Source organism: Pteronotus mesoamericanus, unplaced genomic scaffold (genome assembly GCF_021234165.1).
Source record: "Pteronotus mesoamericanus isolate MK-2021 breed Mesoamerican mustached bat unplaced genomic scaffold, CSHL_Meso_final contig_639, whole genome shotgun sequence".
In the NCBI taxonomy this organism is placed as follows: Eukaryota; Metazoa; Chordata; class Mammalia; order Chiroptera; family Mormoopidae; genus Pteronotus; species Pteronotus mesoamericanus.
The window spans coordinates 976,190-1,000,695 of record NW_026555223.1 but is presented as its reverse complement, the minus strand read 5'-3'; the positions used below and the strand labels follow the sequence as shown (position 1 = coordinate 1,000,695).

Sequence of the window (24,506 nt, the reverse complement as noted above, 5' to 3'; positions counted from 1 at the left end):
GGAAGGGTGTTCCAGAGCACAGAAACATTCTTGAAAATTTGTTTAAATACTAAGATGGAAAAAAAATCTACTGAGTCTATTTAGGATTTCTAGGAGCTGTATTATAAATCAAAGGGCTCCAATCAGGATAGTGTTACATACTTCTTATGGATTTTACTGTTTGCCTTTCCATTAAAGCTCCCCCACCCGCAAAGGACAGAAATACTCAAGAGTACAGAGTACAGTGCAGATTTAAGGTTGCCACCTCCATTATCTGGAATTCTGGCACCATCTCCTGGCTTGGAGGTATTTCACTTGCCAACTTGCTCCTCGGACCTGAAATTGGCACTCTCACTGAGTAATTAGGTGGTGCCTTCTGGTCTGTGCTGGGGGCACAATATTGACTGAAACAGTCATAGGCCCTGCCTTCCTGGAGCTGGCAGCCCAGTGTGGGAGACAGACCAGTCCCCAGACAGTGTCAGCCCGGAGTGGTCAGGGCTGGACTGGAGAAGACACAGGCAGAATGGTTACGGCTGGGATGGGGGAGGTACTGAGGGCTCTTCCCAATGTCTCCCCATATCCTTACCCCCTTCAGAACCTTCCTTTTATCTTCCTGCTCTAACAATAACCTAGCTCTCTTCTACAGACGTGCCTTTCATGCAGCCCTTCCAACCAGGAGCTGTTTTTCTCCTCATCAGCCCTTATGCCCACTGGGCCTTACATGAGATAAGATTCTCCTTGCTCCGCACTGCCACTGCTAACCCATTCTCTCTGTCTCCTGCCTAAGCCCTTGACTTTGAAGCTTATACTATAGCACCTTCTCCCATTCTTGTTGCCAGGTCTATCAACTCCCACGTCACTAATGTCATTACTTCAGCTCCAGGTTCACTGCCACGCAAGCTGCTCCTATTATAATTCTTGGTGATTTCTAAATTCAGGGAGATGATCCTTTGACCATTCCGCTCTCTTGGTACCTTGACTTCCTCTCCTCTAGCAATCTTGTCATCCATTCAACCCTTCCGTCTCACGATTACACCTAGACTTTTGTTGGGGATACAATGGTGACCATAGCAGCCCAGAGGTCCCAGCCCAGTTGGGGAGAAATACCCATCCCCAGACAGTGACAGCCCCCAAATCACAGCCCCTACAGAATTTCAGTTACAGGTATCTCACTGTCTGCCTATCACCTTCTGTCTCTCCAGCTCGCTCCCTCTAGAGCTGTTGCTCCAACAATCCCAGCCCCAACAACTCACTAAACGAACCACCTTTTCCCTGTCCCTCACCCCCTCATGACCACACTACTCCCTTCACCCAGCCCAACTCCCATCCATCATCATCACCACTTTTTTGCTCACACCTCACTCTTTTTTAGCTTTGTCTTTTTCACTCCATAGAGCCCTCTGTTCTCTGCACCTGCACCCTGGCAGCTGACTGTGGGTGGAGAAAAACACCCCCCCCCTACTCTCACTGGTCTTACTTTGTATACGTGGCCACAGATGCAGGTGGGCCCTAATGCTGCCCAGCCATTCTATCACTGCCCCTAACTCACTCATTTTCCCATTTTACTATTTTTCCCTATTAGTTGTATTGGTAACCTATGTTAATTTTTAAATGCTTTATTAAGGCACAATTTATATATCATAAAATCCACCTGTTTCAAATGTACAGTTCAGTGAATTTTAGTAAATTTATGCAGTTGTTCAACTATCAATCACAATTCAGCTTCAGGGTACTTCTGTCATCCCATTGCGTGCAAACGGAATCATATACTACATAGTCTTCTGGGTCTGGTTGTCACTTGGCATAATGTCCATGTTGGTAAGTGTATCAGCAGTTCATTCCTTTTGTTGCTAAGGATTTCATGATGTGGCTATATCACATTACGTTTATCTGTTCACCTTTTGATGGGCATTCAAGTTGTTTCCAGTTTTGGGAGCATTATTAATAATGGTGCTACGAACATTTATGTACAAATATTTGTATGCACATAAGCATTCATTTTTCTTGAGACGAGTCCTAGGAGACAAATGGCTGAGTCCCATGGTAAGAATATGTTTGCTTTTTAAAAGAAATTGACACACTGCTTTTCCTAAGTGGTTGGACATATTTTCTTGAAAGATTATTTTACACTTTCTCCTCTCTCAAAAACCTTCCCCTCCTTTGTTACTCCTAGCTGATGATCTTGCTTCCTACTTGATGAGAAGGTAGAACTTCAATATCCTCTATGTACCAGCCAGCTGCACCTGTTACCTCATATGCTATGAAAGAAAACTTTCCATAGTCACACAGTTCACTATGACACCAAATGTGTGGGTTTTCCACACCAAGCAATTCTCCAAGTCTCTGAAGACTCCAAATGGTGTCCTACAATTCTCTTCAATTGGGACACTAACTGCTCGGAGTAGCATGAGACCTTCCAGGTTAAGGGCTCAGTCCCTCCAGATGGCTTGCCCTTCAGACACCATTGGCAAATCTAGGCCCCCCATACTTCTGACCAACTGGCTGTAATTCGGTTTTCACAGCCTTCTCATCTGTGCAATAATCTGCTAGAACAGCTCATAAGACTCAGGAAAATGCATTATATACTTTTACTGGTTTATTATAAAGGATACAACTCAGGAACAGCTAAACAAAAGAGATGCACAGAGCAGGTTGTGGAGGAAGCAGCATGGAGCTCCCAGGCCTTTTCCAGGAGTGTCATCCTTCAAGCACCTCAGTGTGGTCACCAGCCCAGAAGCTCTCCAAACCTTGTTGTTTAGAATTTCTACAGAGACTTCATTACATAGGAACAATTCATTAAATCTTTAACCATTAGTGATTAACTCAACCTTCAGTCCCCTTCCCTTTCCTGGAGGTGGGAGGTGATGAAAGTTCCAACCTTCTTAGTCTCATGATTCGTCTTTCTGGAGAACATTTCAGCCAAACCCAAACCATCTCAAACTGAACACATAGTAGGTGCTCAAACATATTTATCAAATAAAGAATGGTCACAGCAAAGTCTTAAGGGTTAGTGCTGTGTACATGTTTTCAGTGAAAAGCTAAATTAGGACCAAGTATTCAGAACTCTTCAGGGGCTTTTATGACTGGGACCGTCTCAACTTGATTAATTAAAAATACTTTTAACAAAATTTTAAATCCTACACTAACGTAGAGAATATAATAAACCTCCACTTATGTATCACACAACTCCAACAATTATCAGCACTCTGTCAGCCTTATATATTGCACCACTTTTTTTTCTTGCTATAGTATTCTAAAGCAAATCCCATATTATGCCCATTTACCCCATATACTTAAGTATACATCTCTTAAAAAAATAAGAAAACATTTTCATACATTATCACACTTGACAAAATTAACAAGAAATCTTTTTGATGGTCCAGTAACATGTTTTACTGTGCCATAAAGCCATGCTTTATTTACCTCACAGTATATCCTAGAGATGGCTTCAGAACAGTGTCTAGAGATCTTTTATGTTGTTCATTCATTTGCGTAGTTGTCCATCATGTAGGTCCCCTACTGATGAGCACCTGAGTGTTTCGGTCTTTTTCCACTATAAAGGGCAATGCAAAGAGCAGCCTTGGGCTCACATTCTTTTATTGCCGTTAGATCTCTGGGCTGGAATCTTCGTGACGAGAGTGCTGGATCAAAAGGAAAATGCATCTGTCATTTTGCCAGATTCTGCCAAATTTCCCTGCGTTGGCCTTAGACATTTTGCATTCTCACTGGTAACATGAAGGTATTCTTTTCTTCATACCCTTCTAAATAAAAATAATGTTGAGTTTCTGTGTTTTTGCCTAATTGATATGTGAGAAGTGGTGTCTGGGGAAAATTTAAATCATGCTTCTCTTAATATGGGCAAGATCGAGCATTTCTTATCTTTAAGGACTATTTGTGTTTATTTTTTTAAAAGATTTTATTTATTTATTTTTAGAGAGAAGGAGGAAGAAAGAGAGAGAGAGAAACATCAATGTGTGGTTGCCCCTTGAGCATCCCCTAACTGGGGACCTGGCCCGCAACCCAGGCATGTGCCCTGACTGGGAATTGAACTGGTGGCCCTTTGGTTTGCAGGCCAGTGCTCAATCCACTGAGCCACACCAGCCAGGGCTGTCTATCTTCTTCTATGAACTGTTTAGATCTTTTGTCCACTTTTCTATTGGATTGTTGCTTATTCTTCTTTAGTTTTAGGACCTCTTGATTCTTTTTCTTGAAAGGAAAGTGAATCCAGGTGAGACTCAATAGCAAGTGTCACTGGCAAGGACTGTCTTTGGTGACAAACTTGGATTCAAATCCAGGTTCCATCATTACCAACTGTTTGCCTTTGGGCAAGTTATTTATCCTCACCAGGCCTACTTATTAATATCTATACTCACTTTTCAGGGTTGTTGTGAAGCTCAGAATAACCTGACATATTAAATGCATTCAACATATTTAGATTTCTTTTTCTGTTACTTGTTTGTTCATAAACCGAACCATTTTTTTTCTAATTGGGCTGTTGTATTTTTCTTATTGACTTGAAGGAGCTCTTTGCATATTGTAGATAATAATCCTTTATTAAGTATGTTGCAAATCTTTCTTCCAAGTTTGTTGTTGGTCATTTATTCATTCAATAAATATGTCTTGGGCACCTACTATATGCTAGGTGCTGGGAATAAAATGGTGAATGAGAAAGTCTCTGCCCATGAGTTATTTCCAGTTGGGCAGAAAGTCAAATAAAAGTAAATTTAAAATAAGGAAGGAAGCAAGCCTCTGGGACAGAAGGTAAAAGAGGAAATCCACTTCAAGTGAGGTGGTCATGGAAGGCCTCTCTAAGATAGGAACAAGCTGACATTTGAAGGGTGAGAAGCAGCTAGTCATGTGATGAGTAGAGGGAACAGCATATTGCAAAGGGAAATTGGGAAATTATTGAAGTGAGAAAAGTAGGCGTGTTTGATACATTAAAAGACCAAGGTCCCAAATCATAATTGACAAGGAGGACAGTGATAGGAGGCAAGTCAGAAGAGATTGGCAGGGGTCTTTTAGGATAGGTAAAAGAATTCGATTTTATTGTAAGAGGAATTTTATAGTAAATGGGTCTATTTATATGTTAACAAGAGTCCTTCAGTGGCTGTGAGAATGGAATACCAGAAGGGAAGAGCAGATGGCAGGCTATTGGTGCTGTCTAGGTGAGTCCGGATGAGGGCTGCGTCAGGTGGTGACGACGGGCATGATGAGAAAGACAGGCCGATTTCACGTCTGTTTTGATATAATCCAACAGGAGTTGTTGACAAACTGAGTGGAGGGCAAGGGGAAGGGAGAAATCAAGAATAATTGCCATTTTCTAGCTACTAAGCTGAATAGTGCTATTCACTAACGTGGGGAAGGCCATCATGGGAAAGGTGGGGACAGGTCTGGGAGGGAAGATAAACCTCAATTTTTGCCTTGTGGATTGGATGAACATATTCAATCTTCACTCCAACTCTGTGTGATAGGTACAAGTTTAAATATGATACTATTGACTGACTGCTTGTGTCCCCTCAAAATTCTTTTTTTAAAAAAAAATTAGTTACCTTTTTAATAAGAAACTAAAATAAGCTATGAAAAAAACAAAAAATCTTGAATGAAGCAAAGTAACACTGTGTTTATAAATTATCGAATTATATTTCAAATGAGTAACAAACCACACCGAAGGGAAAAAAGGAACTAATCCAAGTAACTTTTGAACACAGAACTTTGATATACTGTATACCCTTAGTCTAAAGATGAAAAGAATTGCCAACAAATACTGAACTCGACCCAAGAGGCTTGTCTTTGATAGTGTCATGGATTAGCAGTTCCGAAATACTGTCAGTGTATTGGAGGATTGAGTAAAAGACAAAATGTGCTGAGGATGTTGACAGCCAGTTCTCTCACTGCTGTCGAAGGAGATGCAAATATGAAATGGGGAAGGCTGCAGTGTTGGACTGGGACTAGAAGTACCAACAAGAAGTCCTGGACTTGTATTTCTATGTGTATGTCTTTCCAACTTCTCTCCACTGAAATGACTCAGAAACAATATATTCTGGAAACAATTCAAAACTCTTATGTCAGAGTCTAATCCCCAGTGAGGTGGTATTTGGAAATGAGGCCTTTGGGTGGTGATTAGGTCATTAAGGTGGTGCCTTCATGAACAAGATTAGTGCCTTTGTAAAATGGGCCCCAGAGGATTCCCTTGCCCTTCTGTTGTGCAAGGACACACAAGATGACAGCCATCGGTGAACTAGGAAGCAGGCTCTGGCCAGACACTGAATCTGCTAGCGCCTTGTTCTTGCACTTCCCAGCCTCCAGAGCTCTGAGAAATAAATTTCTGTTGTTTATAAGCCCCTCATTCTATGGTATTCTGTTATTTCTATAACAGAATGAACTAAGACATGTTTGGAAACTGAGAGAAAGAGAAATTAATTTGCTAGGGTTACAAATGATAAAGATAGAATCTATTGATCTCTCTTGCCATTTTCTACTCCTCCCTCCATCCAATCATCCATCTTTTTATCCACCCATTCTTCTAATCATACATTTCCCTATCTCCCCATTTTCCTACCCATCCCTCTCCCAATCCATACAACCATCATCCATCCATCGATCCATCCATCGATCAATCCATCCATCCATCCATCCTCTCATCCTCCAATAAATATTCATCATGTCCAGATTCCCCAGGCATCTGACCCGTACTGTCAGGCAGGAAAGTCAGGGATAAGACACATGGGCATGCAGCTTAGCTTAAGATATTTATTCAATGTTCTCGCAGTCCACTTCAGTGGCTCAGCAGAGGGGGACAGCAGGGAAGGGACACACAGTGACACCGTGTCATCCGTCAATTATTGCAACCTCCAGGGGGATCAGGTCCTGAAGTCCTCATTTCCAGTGGATGACTGATCAGTTTTGGCTGTAAGAGACAGACACTTAGCATTTCCTCTTATCCCAACCGCCCATCCCAACCGCCTCCTTCTCATGAGGACCCAGGTGCCCTGGCGCTAAGTAACAGAGCCTCCATGCTAAGTCCTCACCAGGGGGAGAAGTCCTGCGCTCTCCATTGTTCAACTGTTGTATTCTCCTTGGAGTCATGCTCATCACTGGAGTCAAAGTTTCCGCAGGCACCACACAGTATCCCAGCATGGTCATTGCTGACCATCACGGTCAGCTGCCCGTTGCTGCCAAGCTGCACCCGGACCCCTGCCTTCTGCTGAACTAGCAGGGTGCCATCAGGACTCCGACTCACAGACACAGAGGTCAACACCTTAGCTGGGAGATCCACTCGGAGACCATTCACCTGATGCGGGGTGGGAGGTGGGGGAGACACACACAAGTGAGACTAGAGCCATAGAAGAGCCGCAGTGTTACTAGGATGGAGAGCCCAAACAAGATAGCAAATTCAAGGAGCAAAAGCAGAGAAGCAGATGCTGAAAGAGATGAAAACCTGGAAGGATGGAGCAATGGATACATAAGCTATTTGGAGATTTGGACAGTAGGATAGAAGATTAAAGTAGATGAATGGAGAGAGGGATCAATGGAGAAATGGGCATACACACAACATTCCAAAGGAGGCTGGGGATGAGTGGGTACTTTGTACTGGATAAGCAAACAAGCAATCAAACTCCAGTGTCACCTGTGTGGTTCTGGTTTTCAAAGTAAAAGAACCCTTGAACATGTTGCCTAAGTTACTGGCTCCCTAACAAAAACAACTTCATCCTTATTTTTTTTTCAATATTGATGTCTGAAGCCAAGTGACCTAGCAAGTATAATGATCATGTGAGAAAATTACTGTTTCTCTATCATAGGCTGTAGATACAGTTAACTTGGTATCTTTGTGAGTTTTTTCCTTTAAATAACTGTTGTTTGTTTTTATTAATGAGTTAATCCTTCTAAAGTTAGACTCCCTAGAGAACCTTGTTTGAAGGAAAAGTTATTTTTTTCTAAATGCTTTGGAATCTAAGTCTTCCTTTGCCAGATGACTGAAGAGCGAGGTAGACAGAAGAGATAAGTAAATGGATCTGAAAAGAAGGATGGATGGATGGATGGATGGATGGATGAAAGAAAGGATGGAAGGAAGGAAGGAATGGAGAGAAAGAAGAAGGGAGGGAGGGAGAGAGAGAGAGAGGAAAGAATGAAAAGAGAGATGGGAGAATAGATGGCTAGAAGGAGGAAGAAAAGGAGTAGGGATGGACGCAATGAAGGAGAGCCGGAGGTGAATAGAAAGTTTAACCAGGCCGCAAACCTCGCAAGTCTAAGCATTGGGTCTGAGGCATCTGTGTTACCCAGCACCTGGACTGGTGCAGAGGGAACAGTGATGAATGTATTCAAAAAACCAAACTCTTCCTGGGTACCCACTAGGTTCCAGGCCCTGATCTGGGTACTGCGGCAAATGACTGAGATGGACAGGACCCATGCTCACCTGAGGATTGTATTCTAGTGATGCAGGAAGGCAACAAACACCAAGAAATAATGAATAATTTCAGATAGTGATAAGAGCCTTGAAGGAAATAAAAGAGAGAGTAATGGCATCCAGGGCTGGGGACAAAGAGTGAGAGTGTCTGCAGGTAGTCAGGAAAGACCTCTCTGTAGAAGCAAGGCTGGAACTGAGCGAGACCGGCGATGAGGAGGAGCCAGCTTTGAGAGAATCTGAGAGAAGAGTGCTGCTGTAGTGAGAACAGCAAATGTGAAGGCCCTGAGGTGGGAAAAACCTTGGTCTGCTGTACAAACAGCATAAAGGCTGGCTTGGCCTGTTATTAGCATAATGAGGGAGGGAGTGGTAGGAAACAAGGTTGGGGAGGCCAGAAGCAGTTGATCACACAAGGCTTGGAGGCCATGGAAGGGAGGTGGCTTCAGTCTGGATCACTGTTCTGGGGAAGCCACTGTAGAGTTTTGAACAGCAGAATGACCTGATCCATTCTTATAATCTTAGAACATGTATTAGCTGTGCAGATAGAGGTGGTGTCTGTTGACCTAAATTATTGATCAAGCAGATGGCCAGAGAAAAGGAGTGATTGTTCTAGAGCACACCACAGACAGAACTCCAGCCCCCTGCTTCCACCAGGGCTGAGCGTTGAACCACGGCCATGCAATGGTGGAGGAATGTAGACCATCGCTGTGGGAGGAGTGTGTGGAGCATTGGCTGTATCTCCCCACTGGACCTGGAAGACACCAGTGGATGTCTCTGCAATCAGTAAACAGATCATGGAAATAGAGGTGTGCTCTTCTGGGAACTTTAGTGTGCCCTGACATCTGCATTTGGGTCTGGGCTCTATCACATGAGCCATGAGTGAGGAGACTATGAGCCAGCGTTAGCCCTTAGTTAGGCCAATCAGATTCCCTCTCTCAGAAATTTAGAAATGAGGTGATGGGAACCATGGGGTTTGGCAAATAAAAGTCAGCTGTAAGTGACAAGAATTTAAGGGGAGAATGGAGGGGGCACTAGGGCTGGAATGGAGTCATGATGCAAACAACAATAGGCCTGAGGGGTCCCTAAGAGAAAGCAGAAGGACAGTTGAGCGGGGATCAAGTGGCCTGTAACCGACCGTGTCCAGGGGAAGTTCCCACTGAGCCCTGTACTTGGAATCCCCCTTGGTCCCTTGTGCCCACACAGTTACCACCAACACCCCATTCCCATCAAAGCGGTTAAGAGCATGGGTGCTGGAGGGTTCAAACCTGGGTTTCTCAGTGACCTGAGTAAATGACTTCACCTTCTTGGGCCCTAGGTTCCCTTCTGTGTAAAATGAGAATAACAGTTCCTGTGTTGTGGGAATGTTGTAGGGCATCACAGAGAATGAAGCTGATTTGGAAAACAGCAAGTCTAAAAGATGAAGGTACAAATCCAGACAATATTGCCAGGGCACCTGGATCCAGCCACTCCTGAGGTTCTCTCCCTGGATTTACTAGTTTTCTGGGCCAATGAATTTATTTTTTCTAAAGACGATTTGAATCTGATTTTCCGTCACTTGCAACCAAAAGTCTTGATTAACATTGACATCAAAACTAGTAAGCTACTTGAGTGTACTTTTACTCCTCAAGAACTCAGCTAGAACAGAGGAAGTTTGAAATATTGAGACAAATACAAATTTAGAGACCAAACTGCAGAGATCTGGATAAAGAAAACAGGTAGCAAGGCAGCCAGGCAGCCAGGAATGGAGGGGCACTGCAACAGGAAGACAAAGCCCAGGCGAGACATGCCCCATGCCCAGGCTTACCCACACGCCCTTGTTTGGGGTCAGAGTCACCAGTCCGCCCTGGAAGAAGATGTGAGCCTGGCAGACAGCTTCGACTTTGCCATGGCAGGAGTGAACATCAGCAAGCACACGGTACCAGGGAACCGTCTTCTGTATTCCTGGGCAGCGGAAGGAGAGCTCATAGATGCCGGGGATGCTGACGGCACTGTGGGCCCCATCAAAGGTGGTGAGATTGGTGCCCCCTGAGAGGGAACAGAGACCAGGGGGAACCCAGCAGTTCCGGGCTCCAGCCTCAACCTCGCATACACGACCTAGAGGGCAGCCCACTGTCTGGCACGTCAGGCCGGTGCTTGAGGAACAGGAACAGCGCTCAGTGCAGTCTGAGCTCAGCAGGGAGGAGTTCACCTGTGCACAGAAAAGGGCCAGGTTACGGTGGTGTGGTGAATTGCAACAATGGCCACAATCCTTCAACCCTCTGGATCTATACAGATACAGATCACTTTGCAACAACTTCCATTAAGAAACGGAGTTTATTTCCCTTTCTCCATGAATCTAGGTCAGCCTTAAAACTATGCTTTGGTTATCACAATGCAGCAGAAGCAGTGCTGTGCCCGGTTCAAGCCTAGACCTCAAACTACATGATAACTCTTGCCCCCTCCCCCTCTCATTCCTGGCCACCATGACAACATGGGCCTGCCAGAGGACAGGAGACCCCGTGCAAGACAGACAACAATCCCTGCTGACCTCACTCTAAACCAGCCCCAGCTAGACTACTATGCTAAGTGAAGCAAGCCAGTCAGTGAAAGACAAATGCCATATGATCTCCCTTACAATAGGAATCTAATGAACAAAATAAACTAATGAACAAAACAGAACTAGAGACATGGAAACAGGGAACAGACTGAGAGCTGCCAGAGGAAAGCAGGGAGAGGGCGAAGGGTGGAAAGAAGGAGAAGGGAGTAGTCAGAGAACATGTATGAACGACCCATGGACATGGACAGTGGTGTGGGGATGGACCGTGGGAGCTGGGGGTGGGTGGGAGGGAGGAGGGCAAAGGGGGAAAAGTTGGGACAACTGTAAGAGAACAATCAAGAATAAAAAAAATAAATGTAAAAAGTTAAAAAAACCTCAAGAAAACAAACCAGCCCCAGCTGACCCGCTGGGAACTGGCGATATGTGAGCGAGCCCAGAGGACAGCAGAAGAACCACCCAGGTGAGCCTAAGCGAGACTGCAGGGTTGCAGAATTGTGAACTAAACAGATAGTTGTTTTAAGCCACTAAGCCCTGGGGTAGTTTGTAACCCAGCAAAGGCTAACGGGCACAGGTCAGGGTGGGCAGGACACATCTCAGAGTTGTGGCATCCACAGTGCAGATCACAGGGGCCCTGGAAATCCAATTTCAGGAAAATTTCTCCAGTATTTTTTTTCCTACCTAACCAGCTGCTCTTTCTTCACTATGTTTTCAAGTTCCTCCCAAATTCTTAACACTTCCTTGTCCAGGGCTCAGCCCTTAGACCTTCTCTTTCCACCTGTATTTACTACCAGGTGATCTCATCAAATCTCATGAAAACAGAGTGTCTGATCCTCCACTGGACTCTGACCCTGCAGGGTGGGTGATTGTTACAGAGGACATTATAGGGACAACTGGTGAAATTAGAATAAAATCTTCAGATTATGTAATAGGATTGAATCAATGACAATTCCTTGATTTTGAATTGTACTGTGGTTGTATCAAATGAATTTCCTTATTCTTAGAAAATCCACGCTAAAGTATTTAACGAAGGGGCACTGTGTCTGTAACATATTCTCAAATGGTTCAGAAAAAAATATGTATATGTATTTATATAGAGAGAATGGTAAAGTGCACTTGGCAAAAAGTCAACTGTTGAGTTCTTTGTACTATTCTTGCAACTTTGAGGCCTAAAGTAAGAAATTTGGCATCTCCTTTCCCAGAAGTCTTGCACTTCCAGACTCTCTAGCTTACCTTTCTGCCACTAGTAAAACTGGAATGAATGAGGGCATCTGGGGTAACACACCTTTCTTTTATTTAATAAAAGAAAGTAGTATGCCTGGGAGGTCAAAGGGTGAGCCCAGGCTGCTGGGTGAGCATCCCAGCCTCACTGCTTGTTAATGGGTAGCCGTGGGCTGACTGAGCTTTATTGCGATTTCTTCATCCGTAAAATGGGGAAAATAACGACAGTACCTGTCTCATAGGATTATTGTGATTATTAAATGAATTAATATCTGTAACAAACTTGGTACCTAGTAATGAGGTTAGGTTAGTAAGAAACTAGGGAAATTCCCTGGCAAATGGAATGAGGACACTGAGGCCAATGGTTGAACACAGGTCCAGAATGGCTGAGCAATTAACAGCAACTAATAAATCACAAGACTCTACACCCCCTAACTGAAGATGCCTAAGAGCAGATGATTTAAATCACCCTCGTCAGGAAGGCAGAAAACAAAAACCAATTAGAGTCAGACCAGCTCAAGACAGAGGTAGTCTGACCAGAAAATGACCACAGACCCCATTATATGTTATTTTAATATATCAGCCTCCTAAATGACACACTGGGAATCTAATGAATACTCTGTTGAGATCCTCCCCTGGGACCTCCTCTAAAATTCCTGTCTATAGAAAATAGATGAAACCCCTCAGGACAAAGAATGCCAGTTAGTGCTTTTCTTTGAACTTGTCCACGCCCCTTTCCTCGGGTATGTGCTTTTGCTTTCCTTACCCTAAGCTCTAAGGGTTTCCATGAGACTTGTCACCAGGGGAGCAGTGGGCAGTGGCAGTTCGTCCTGGGTTTACCCCTATCCTCAGTCCAAGGGCCCTTCTTTTGCCTCACTATCCTAAGCTTTTATAAACTCAAGTTCACTTTCACCTGGACTTGCATCTTGAATTTTTTCCTGCATGAGTCAAGAACCTGAAGTCACCTGACATGCAAAAGTTTCCGGACCATGCCAGGACAGGGCCAACCCCTAGCCTGGGAGCAGCTCAAAAAAACATGAATAATAAGAATAAATCAACTATAACAAACATAAATTAACTTTCAACACACACACTGTTGTTAGCTATGCTACCTACTGTGCTGTTGTAAATTTTTCTGAGCATGGAGGACAAAGGACATCTGTGGGAGCCTTTCATGTGCAATTGCTCCCAATCCTCAACATCTATGGTGCAAGGATGATAACTCCCAATTTACAGATGAAAAAATGAGGCTTAGGGAAGGAGCAGTAGGTAGGTGAATAACAGCCCCCCAAAAATATCAAGTCCTAATGCCTAGAACTGGTAAATGTGACCTTATATGGGAAATTTGCAGATGTGATTAAATTAAGGATCTTGACATGAAGAGCTTACCCTAGATCATCTGTCTGGGCCTTAAATGCAATCATGTATATCATTCTAAGAGGGAGGCAGAGGGAGATTTTATTCTACATACAGAAGAGGAGGGGCAATATGACACAGAGGCAGAAACTGCAGTGATGTAACCATAAACCAAGGAATGCCTGCAGTCACCAAAAGTGGGGAAGGTGGGGAACGGATTCTCTCCTAGAGCCTCTGGAGGGAAGGCCATCCTGAGGACACCTTGATTTTGACCCAGCGATATACTTTCTGTTTTATGGCCTCCAGAACTGTGGGAGGATAAATTTCTCTTGTTTTAAGCCACCAAGTTTATGGTCATTTGCCACAGCAGGCAAAGGAAACTAACACTGGGATGTCGCTGGTACTGAGCCACACAGCTGAGAAACGCTGGCAGCTCCACTGTCCCCCTCCTTGACGGGGTTGTCACAGAAGCTCTGAGTCTCCCTCAAGCCCCTCCGCCCTCCCTGCCCACCTCAAGTTCCTGCTCACCGGCAAGTATCGGCCATCATGGGTGCAGCCACAGTCCTGGACAGGGATGCAGACACCCTGGGAGAGCAGGAAGCGGTCATCACACTCACAGCCCTCGAAGCAGCGGGAGGTGCAGCCTGTGAGGCCGGAGAGAGCTGCACAGGAACCCTGGCAGGAGTGCGTGCAGATGGAATAGTGGCTGTGGGCAGGGCACTGGAGCGCTGCAGAGAGAGGAGGCAGAGTGGGGTCACACCTGCACACCCGACCCTGGGGACATGCGATGAAGACAGCCCCAGGCCCTGCTCTGGACCTCATATCAGTGGGATAAATAGTGCCAGCCCAGCGTGATCAGGGTTGCGTTGAGGAAGTACGGACAGAGTGGCCAGGGCTAGGATGGGGCAAAAAGAAGGAGATGAGGACCCAAGGGAAGCATCCAGGGTGGGGCCCTGGGCTCTGACTGAGCAGCTGGTGGATGGTATGGCTGCCCTGAGTTTGGGATGAAATGCTACGGTCATATGGGAATAGAGTAGGTGTGAAGGACCCTAAACACGCCCAGGGGGAAATGCTCAGGGGACCGCTGAGGTTAGCAGTCAGGAGAGAGGTCGGTGCTAAAGACTGTCCACGCTTAGCACTGAAGACAAATCTGAAGCCATGGAGGTGGATAATGATCCTGAATATAGGTCCTGCCCTGAAGAGAATGAAGGAGACATGGCCCTGCCCTGGGGGTTTGAAGGAAACAGACACACCCTGATGGGTGCGGGGGAGGATCTGAAGGTAGAGTTCTGGGGACCTGAGGGGGCTGCAGCCTTGTCCTGGGGGATGTGAGGGGATACGTTCCCATACTTTGGGGTCTGGGTTAGTCACAGACTCAGGCGTTATTGTGTAAGCTGAAGACCCGCGAATCCCCCCTCCCAGGTCACCACAGAAGGAGTCCAAGATGAGCCCTAAGGAAGAACTGTGCCTGAGGTTTCAGAGAGTGGACCCCTGAAAGGAGTCTGAGAAGGGCCAGTCAGCGAGTGGGCCGGCAGGAAAGCCAGCAGGGTGCACTGTGGGAGAAACCGGGGGGTGTTCAACAAGGAAGGGGCAGCTGCTAGTATGCAGGTAGGACTGGGAGCAGATCAGGAGGCATCCCTGAGCCTGGTGTGGTGTCCTCTGGGGGCGGGGGGGATCTATGGGTACTCACGGCAGAAGCTGTTTGTCCTCCAGGGCTTCACGGCCTGGCCTGCTGCCTGGCAGGCTGCTGTATAGGAAGCCAGGCTACGGCAGAGGAAGGTGCTATTGCCCTTCTGGGCACACAGGTCAAACACGCACTGGCGGAAGTACTCAGATGGGCTCAGCACGGCATGGCAGGCCGCGAAGGGGCCCTGGGGGTCCCGGAGCTGCCCACAGGCCTTTATGCTCTCATATGGCGCTGTCTCCTCTGCTGAGCACACGGGCCAGCCCTGGGGCCCGAAGCCCTCGCCACAGCCCTGGGAGGAGCCAGGTGCCCGCCACGCAGCTCCAAAGGCATCCACACTGGGGGCCACCGTGCCACTGGGCAGGACAAAGTCATCACTCCAGTTGCCATTGAAGTTCCCACAGAGGCCACAGAGATGGCCACGGAAGGAGCTGGGGATGGATATGAGGATGTAGGCGTCACCATCGAAGAGAAGCCGCAGCCCCTTGGTCGTCTGCAGAATCATGCTCCGGCCCTCAGCGGTCACCCGCACATGGCCCATAGCCACAGGCAGCGCCACAGCCTCGCCGTCCACAGTGACCTGGGTGGAAGGGTCAGGTGGGTCAGGGACTCACAGAACCACAGGTAAGGCAGTCCCCTTAAACTCCCAGGGGGGAGCTGTGTCCCTCTCAGTCCCTCTGGGGTGGGGCCGTATCCCTCTCAGATTTCCCAGGGCAGGGCTGTGTCCCCTCAGAGTCCCCAAGGCAGGGCCATGTCCACTTACCTGGGGGCCCCGGGCGAGGCCCACAACCTGGCCAGCCACAGTAACCATCAGACGCTGGGGATCTCCGGCCGCATTCTTCTCAAGCACAATGGCAAAGTCCTCGTACCCAGGTTGTGGGTGGCAGACTTGAGCCAAGATATAGGAGCAGGAGCCATGCATATCATAGACACGTCCATCCAGGGTAACATAGTGGATGCCCCCACTGACCACGCAATGGCCACAGCCTTTAGGATGACAGGCCTGGACACCGTCCTCTATCCGGCACTCTTCATGGGGCCTGCAGGCTGCGCCCTCCTGGCAGCTGACTTGGCCGCCCGGCCCACACTCACAGCGCCGCTCGCACTCAGGGCCTGGGTAGAAGGTCTCGCCCAGTGGGTAGTAGCGGCCCTCGTGGAGGCAGCCACACTGACCCAGAGGCACGCAGGTGTCACCACTGAGCACAAAGCCGGCATCACAGACACAGCCTTCGCGGCAGGCTGGCTCACAACCCTCTGGCATTGACAGGCTGGGGCAGCTAACAGGGCAGGAGTCACCGCAGAGCTTGTAGTGGCTGTGGGCAGGGCACTGGAAGGCTGTGGGGACAAGAGGGAAATGAGCCGTGGAGGGACGTGCCCAGGTGGATCTGTATGTTCTGCCTGAGTATATTTCACGTGTGAATCTGTCCAGGGATCTGAGAGGGGTGTGAGACCCAGCCCATCTAACGGGGGGATTCAGTGTGCAGCTCTGGGAACCAGGCCTCTTTGACCAGGTTGTGTGTCAACCTGACCAATTTGACCATGTATATCTGACTGAAATGTGTAGGTCTAAACCAGCTGTGGGTATTCAGGGTGTGGTCTGACTGAGGTGTGGGGCCAGATGTATCTTGGGGTATGAATCCATGTGAATAAATATGTATCTGCATAGGGTTGTCAGGGTTATGATTCTACCTGAATGTATCTGCCCAGTGTCTCTAACCAGAGTCCCTGTCTGATGTTATTGGACCAATTCCTGTTTATTTCAGTGTCTGAAACAGTCCAGGGGCATCTGATCGTGTGGAACTTTCCAGATCTCTGTGACCAGGGGTACCTGAGAGAATCTACTTGACCAGGTGTATCTCACTCTGACAGGGTCTGCCGCCTGCTTTATCTGGCTAGGATATCGAGTGCGTGCTCCCTGACAGTCTACTGGACCCAGGATTTCTGACCAGGTGTAAGACAGCGTCTCTCACTGCAGAATGCGACTTGGTGTATTTAGTGTGTGAACACCAAGGTATTTCTTTGACAGGAGATATCTGGCTCAGGGCAGGCATCGTGGTGCCTAAGGCACACCTTGAAGAAGGCTCTTCTTGTCTTAGAGCCCGGTGAAGAGGGGAGGGGGGGAGACCCCCACTATGTGGCCCATGCATAGATGAGTACTCACGACAGAAATCCGGCCGCCTCCACTCGCCGAGCTGGGCCCCAGCGGCCTGGCAAGCTGCCACGTAGGCGGCCACAGCAGGGCAGAGGCCTCCGGGATGGCCCTGAGCCTGGCAGGCATCCAGCAAGCAGGCCTGGAAGTACTGCGCGGGCGGCAAGAGGCTGTGGCAGGGTGCCAGCGGGCCGTCAGGGGCCGAGATCACGCCGCAGGCGTCCGGGCCACCGAAGGGTTCCTGCTGCTCCGGAGTGCAAGGCGCGGGGCAAGGCCCGGGCACACACTCCCCGCAGCCCTCGGCACCGCCCACCTGCCAGCGGCCGGGATTCCCGCCCACCGCCTGCAAGTCGTCGGCAGGGTCCCGGTTGTAGTTCCCACATAGACCACAAAGGGCGCCCGCGTACACCGCCGGCACGCGCAGGCGCACGTTGCTGTTCCCGTCGAAAGCCAGTGAGAGCCCTGTGGCCGCGGTCACCACGACGTCGGGGCCGCTGAGGTACGCGCGCAGGCGCGAGTCCAGCTGGAAGGGCAGCGCCACGAGCTTGCCGTCCACCTGCGGGCGTGGGGCGGGAGTGGAGGTGGTGAACAGTCAGGACACATACCTACTGAGAGTGAGTGAGTGAGTGAGTGAGTGAGTGAGTGTGTGTGTGTGTGTGTGTGTGTGTGTGTGTGTGTCTGTCTCGTGGTGGCGGTGGTGGGGAGACCTTGGAACCCTGAGCACGTGGCCCCCCTCCTTTCGATACTGATAATCTTTAGACACAACGTCGCTGGCTCTTCACACTACCCTCTGAAGCAGGTGCGTTTCTTAGACCCGTTTTACAGAAGAATAAAGGAAAGCTCAAAGGTGGGGAAGGCACTGCTCCCAGCCATCTGGCTCCAAGACCTATACTCTGAGCCCCTCCACCATGCCCCCCCAACCTGTGAAAGGCAATCAGGGGACTGGCAGAGCACTAATCCCCAGGTACCTCCAGGGCTGGCACTACTCCTGTCTGGTCCACAGACCCCTCACCTGCAGCTGTCGGGGCCAGCGGGCACTGAGGGCCAGGTTGTGGTTGTAGATGTGCAGGGTGACGCTGCGGGTGTAGCTGACGGCCTGGCTGCCCCGGTGCTCATTGGCTACAGTGACGGTGAAGTTCTCAACTCCCGCAGGCAGTGCATGGCAGGGTGCACTCAACAGGTACTCGCAGGTACCTTGGAAGTCGAATCGGTGCCCATCCAGGGTGATATAATGGGGGTCACCCCAGGCTTGACATTCAGCCGTACTGACAGGTTGGCAGCCATATTGGCCTGAGGGCAGCAGAGCACACACTTCACCTAGCCCACACTTGGCAGGCTTGCAGACCAGAGAGCCACCCCCAGGTCCGCACTGGCACCTCTGGGAGCAGGTGCTGTCTGCCCAAAACTCGCTGCCTGCCTCATGGTAGGTGTTGTTGGCCCAGCAGCCGCAGCCGCCATCCAGGGGAACGCAGCGGTCTGCGCTCAACACAAAGCCCGGGTCACACTGGCAGCCCTCGGCACAGGGGCCCTCACATGGGGCTGGGGTCGTGGGGGGCTCAGGGGATGGGCAGCTGGCAGGGCAGAGTGGGCCGCAGAGCTCGTAGTGGCTGTTGTCGGGGCAGGAGATCTCTGCAGGTGGATAAAAGAGTGGGAGGGAGAGAAAGAGAGAATGGTGTCAGAGGGTGGGACCTGAGCATAGAGTGGGAGGAGACAGAGATGGAGACAGAGGGACAGACAGCGAGACCGAGAGAGACAGAACAAAAGACACAGAGACAAAAAGAGAGAGAAACAAAGACCCAAACAGTGACAGGAGAGAGTGCACAAGAAATAGAGAGTCAGAGAAACAGTCATAGGGAGTCAGAGATAAGCACCAAGAGACAAAAACAAAGACAGAGACATAGAAAGAAACAAAAAGACCCGGAAGCACTGGAGTGAAACCAAACCAGCCCTGAAGAGACAGGATCCCTGCCCCCAAATCCTGCCCTGTTCACCCCAACACTCACCACAGCCAGCCTGTGCCCTCCAGTCCTTGATGACAATGCCAGCAGCCTGGCAGGCAGCGGCATAGGTAGCCAGAGCCTGGCAAAGTATGTCGTGGGCTCCACCGCCCAGGCAGACATCCAGAACACAGCCCTTGAAGAAGCTATCAGGTGCCACGTGGGCATGGCAGGCAGCAAAGGGGCCTCCTGCGCCAGCAGCCAGGGGTCCACAGAAACCGGGGCCCTTGTACTCCTCCAGTCGGTCCTCAGGGCATGTTGGGCAGGACCCCTGACATTCATCCCAGCACAGTGGGTCCCATCCTGGGGCTCGCCAGCTGCCACCCCAGATGGGTATTGAGGGGGCCAGTGTGCCATTAGGGAAGACTTGGTCATTGCTGGAGTTGCGGTCCATGTTCCCACAGAGCCCACACACTGCACCATGATAGCCACTGGGCAGTGTTACCTCCACTCGCCAATTCCAGTCATAGCTGACCCGCAGCCCAAAGTCGGCTGTCAGCATGGCTTTCGATGAGCTCTGAGTCACTGAAAGCCTCCCACCGGCCACAGAGACAGGCAGTGCTGTCAGCACACCATTCACCTGGAGGAAGGGGAAATTGGGAGGCAAACAGAGGTCACTCGAGGTGTGGAGGCACAGCTCTGTCCTCTGCCTCCCTTGCTCAGCCTGCCAAGGCCTTCCTTACAACAGACAGACAGCTGTACAGTCATTTAACAAAGATTAAGAACATCGGCTGTAATCCAGGCCCTGGGGAATGAAACCAATCTCTGCTTTTTCTGGGTTTCTCCCTTAGTCTCCATCTCCCTCCCTTCCTCTCCCTATTGTTTCTCCCTCTCTCTACATCTAGATCTATCTGTCTTTCCAGATTTCACTTTCTCTGAGCCTCTCTCTCCCACTCCACCCCCGTGGCCCCCCACACCGCGCTCTTCACACTACCCTCTGAAGCAGGTGCGTTTCAGAGGCGCGCGCATGCTCTCTCTGGCTCTTTCACCCACTTGCCCTCCCTCCTCATTGCTCAAGCACCTCTGTGTGTATGGGCATCTCTTCCACTCACCATCATTTACTGAGGCCTGCCCTGTTCCACACTTTCCTCTCCCCCTGTGAGCTGCCTTTCATCTGCATCTCCATTACCCTGGGCAGAAGTGCTGGTCCATCTCTCTCTCTCCACGTCAGAGTCTCAAGGCCTCTCACTTGTTCCCTCACAAATGTCATGGTGGCTTCCCGGGGTCAGACCCTCACCTGAATACTTGACCTGTACCAACTCATTGTGGGTCAGAGCCTGCTATGATCCCTGTTCCTAAGATGAGGAAACTGAGGCCCACCAAATGATCACTTGCCCAATATCACACAGCTGATATGGAGAACCTGGATTCAAATCCAGTTGTCTAAAAAGGCAAACTGCTGAAGTCCGAGGTCAAAGCCCTTTGCAAAGAGGTGAGCTCATTTAATTCTGACAGAGGGCTAACGTTTTTGCCGTAGTTGTTGTCTTGCTGCCATTTTGTTTAAGGTCCGGGTGAAGAGAGAGAGCACTGAGCTCCTCACTGTGGCCAGCAGGACTGCTCCCGCCCAACCAGGGGCTCCAGGGCCCATCCTGTGGGACTTACCCGGACTTTGCCAACCTCTCCTTTGTGGATGGAGATGTCGTTGTTGAGGGCAGTTACAGTGACAAGCCTCACGTAGGACACAGCAGGGTTGCCCCGGTTCTCATTCTTGGTGGTGATGGTGAAGGGCGTCAGGCCCTGGGTGTTGACCCTGGAGCAGTTGGTTGTCGCTAGCACATAGTTGCAGGTGCCCTGGAAGTCAAAGTTCCAGCCATCGAAGGAGTGGTAGTGGGGGTCGCCCCACAGCCAGCATGTGGCCTCATAGTTGGGCACACACACTCCCTGGCCATTCTTCTCCTGGCATGTCTCCTGTGGCCGACACGTCACACCAAGGCACGGTTCTGGGGGCAGAGGAGAGAGGACCTTGAGGGGCTGCCTGGCATGAGGCCGGCTCCTGCCCAGCGTCAGCCCCCATCTGTGCAGGGATGATGACTCTGAGGTCCACCGCAGGTGAGAGCAGATTCCAGGCCCTCACATCTGAGATGCAAGCCCTATAGTTTGCTGTTTCCAAGACCAGGCCCTGGGAACCCTCATTTCTGACACTCAGGCCCAGGGGTGGACTACGTCTGAGACCCTGTCAAAGGTCCCCACATTTGAGACTTGAGCCCGCAGGGGCTTGCATTCAAGACCTGGGCTCTAGGGTCCCTACATCTGAGACCCAGGCTCTGGGGTCCCCTTGCTTGAGATCTCAGCCCCAGGCGACTCAGGTTTGAGGCCAGAGCCCTGACGGTCCCTGCATCTGTGTTGCCAGCCCTGGCAGTGCCCACAACTGGGTTAGGCTTTGTCAGTAGAGGGCACTGGCGAGTCCCAGCAAAAGGAAGGGGACTCCTCCTCTTGCTTCCAGTGGCTCTGCTGGCATGGGGGGCTAGCGGCATGTGGGACACCCACTCAGCAGCGGGGGTTTTCCTGCTGGCTAACTCCAGGCTGCACAGTGGGCTATAGTCACTCCTTCCCATGAGATCTGCCTCTCAGCCCTGGGGTGGGGGCCCTCTGCCCAATTCCTCCTTTCGTTGCTTGGGGGCTCTGCCTTAGCCTTGGGGGCAGGGGCTGCCCCACGTATCTGCTTTGTGTTCCTTATCATTCTTTGTGCCCCTCAGTGTCCATCCCCTCTTCAAGTAAAGAATTCTTTCTATCCAGCTTGCCCTGTTCAAGCTGCTGTGTGGTTTCTGTCTCCTGACTGGACTCTGACCAATATACCACCATCCCTAGGAGTCCCTGTTATCCTGTGTGTCAGCCCTTGGGGTCTCAGTTAGTTCTGGAGGTCCCATTTCCTTATCCTCAGAAACAAGGAAATTATCCTCTGTCCTTCACCCTAAGAAACCAGTCTTGGGGTGGCTCTGTGTCTTAGATTTAATCTTGGGGGTTCCTATGTCTGAGACTGTATCCATACAAATCCTGGTCCTCCACTCGAGGGGGGCCCTGTATCCAAGACCCAAGACTTCGTGGAGTATCTGCTTCAGACCTCAGGGCTCTGTCCCTGCCCCCGTGGGTCCTGGGCCCTCAAACCCCTTCGGGATGGTGTCTGAAGCCCCAAGACTAATCCCACATACAAATGGTTAGCAAACTATGGCACCACCAGTGGCCTGTTTTTGTAGATAATGTGTTATTGGAGCCATGCCTCCTACTTATATACTCTGTGGTTGATTTCATGTCATGATGGCAGAGTTGGGTGGTTGTGACCAAAGCCGTATGGCCTGCAAGCTTAAATATTTACCATCTGGCCCTTTAGAGAAAATGTTTGCCTCTCCCTCCCTTATGCTGAGGGTCTCTGATATCTGCGTACGAAACCCAGCGCTGAGGGTCCGCACAGCCTGGGCTCCAGCCTGGAGGGCCCTGTACCTGGCCCTAGGAATCCCAGCCCAGGGGTCTCCGGGTCAGTCCTCTGTGCCCCCCACCGCAAAGACCCAGGTCACACCACCCTCAGCTCTGAAGTTGTTGTCCTCTGTCCCCAGCGACCCCGGCCCCAACCTAGTCCCGCACCTTTGACACAGCTCAGGATGCCTGCCAAGGAGTGGCACACATGTCCCGGGTTACAGGTGTGGTTCTGGCACACCAGGCCTCTCCCGGCGCGGCACACGCACTGCTGCTGGCAGTTGTCAGTGAGTAGCGTCTGCTCTGGCTGTGGGGACAGAGGGCACAGCTGTCAGGGTGGGAGTTAACTCCAGGACCTCTGGGGTCCAGAGAACAGGAACGGGCCACCTTTCACCAGGGTGGTCCCTTGTCTGTGAGGCTAAAGCACAGCATGGCTTTGGGGTTCAATTCATTCATTCACTCACTTGCATTCATTTGCTTATTTGTTTATTCTGAAATACCCACTAACTGTCTGCTGTACAGGATAAATAGTGTGACAGGGGAATTAAGAGCAAAGGCTCTGGAGCAGATTGCCTGAGTCTGAAGCTTTTTTCTGCTATTTGCCAATCATGTAATTTTGTGCAAATTACTTAATCTCTTTATGCTTCAGTTTCCACATGTATATCTTACAGATAATAATAGTGCCTACCTATGAAAGTATAACTGAGTTAGTAATAGATACGAAGTACAGAAGAAATGAAAAGGGGTTTTCTTTAGATCATCCAGATTGAAGAGACGACGGGGGTACAGATGAAACAAGATTGGGAAAATGTTGATTCTTTTTTGAAGCTGAGTGAAGGGTCCATGAAGATTTACTACATTGCTCTCTTTTGCAGGTTTGAAAAATTTCATAATAAAAAGTTTATATATCATATCATAGTATAGTATGGTATGGTATGGTATAGTAGTTAAAGCAGGAACCTGTACATAGTAAGCGCTATCTGCCTATTTGTTATTCCTATTATTATCCATATGAAAGTGAAAGGCTCCCCCACAGCACATGCAGTGCTTTGAGAGAGAGGCTTTAGACGAACACACTCAAATCAAAGGGGAAGGAGTAACTGTGAGAGTGGGAGAGGGAAGCAGGGGGAGTTAGCTGCTGGTACAACAGAGACAAAAATTAGACCCAGATAAAAAGCCAAAACTTGACCTGAGGAGCCAGGGGAGGGTTTAAAGTTGCAGGAGCCATGGTTATATTTACAATGGTCTTTCCCACTGCCATGGGGACAGTGACTGAAGGGAGCAAAGGTGAGAGCTGGGAGGGGACAAACTGGATCACAGTGGGGCCACGGGTTGTGGAAGAGGGCTGGGTGGGAGAGACGTTCAGGAGGCCAAGTGGAAAGGCCGTGGGGCTGATGGGCAGTGGGAGAGGGTCCAGAATGAGGCCGCAGGCCTGTGGGCGATGAGCAGGTTCCTACCTCATAGTAGATACCATTGTGGTAGCAGCCGCATTTCTGGATGGGCACGCAGGCTTGGCCGTCGCTGAGGAAGCCGGGGTCGCACTGGCAGCCTTCGGCACAGTTATCCGGGCACTGCGGGGTGGCACTGAGTGCAGAGCATGTCAGGGAGCAGGTGTCCGCGCAGAGCTCATAGTGACTGTTGGCGGGACACTTCATTGCTGCAAAGAGGGGTGTGGGTCAGAGGCCCTGGGAAGGGGGCACTGCAGGGCCGAGGGTCTACCCCTTCTGTGCCTGAACCTCCCCCTCTCCCTGCTCCTTAGTCCCCACCTTCTCTGC

At 49.6% G+C, this 24,506-nt stretch overlaps 1 protein-coding gene across 2 annotated transcripts in view; it reads right to left on the bottom strand.

The window, feature by feature from the left end:
• Positions 1–6,715: 6,715 nt before the first annotated feature.
• FCGBP (Fc gamma binding protein) overlaps positions 6,716–24,506 on the bottom strand; it is a 37,776-nt gene continuing 19,985 nt past the window's right edge. For both annotated transcript variants that reach the window (XM_054580787.1, XM_054580788.1), the window contains 12 exons: positions 24,189–24,388; positions 22,900–23,038; positions 20,923–21,260; positions 19,327–19,900; positions 18,336–18,952; positions 17,336–17,879; positions 15,938–16,509; positions 15,181–15,754; positions 14,019–14,218; positions 10,185–10,568; positions 7,008–7,270; positions 6,716–6,886 (listed from right to left, as the gene is read on the bottom strand). In XM_054580787.1, coding sequence (XP_054436762.1) covers positions 6,877–6,886; positions 7,008–7,270; positions 10,185–10,568; positions 14,019–14,218; positions 15,181–15,754; positions 15,938–16,509; positions 17,336–17,879; positions 18,336–18,952; positions 19,327–19,900; positions 20,923–21,260; positions 22,900–23,038; positions 24,189–24,388 — 4,415 coding nt within the window. In that variant the 3' untranslated portion in view covers positions 6,716–6,876. The remainder of the gene's footprint in view (positions 6,887–7,007; positions 7,271–10,184; positions 10,569–14,018; positions 14,219–15,180; positions 15,755–15,937; positions 16,510–17,335; positions 17,880–18,335; positions 18,953–19,326; positions 19,901–20,922; positions 21,261–22,899; positions 23,039–24,188; positions 24,389–24,506) is intronic.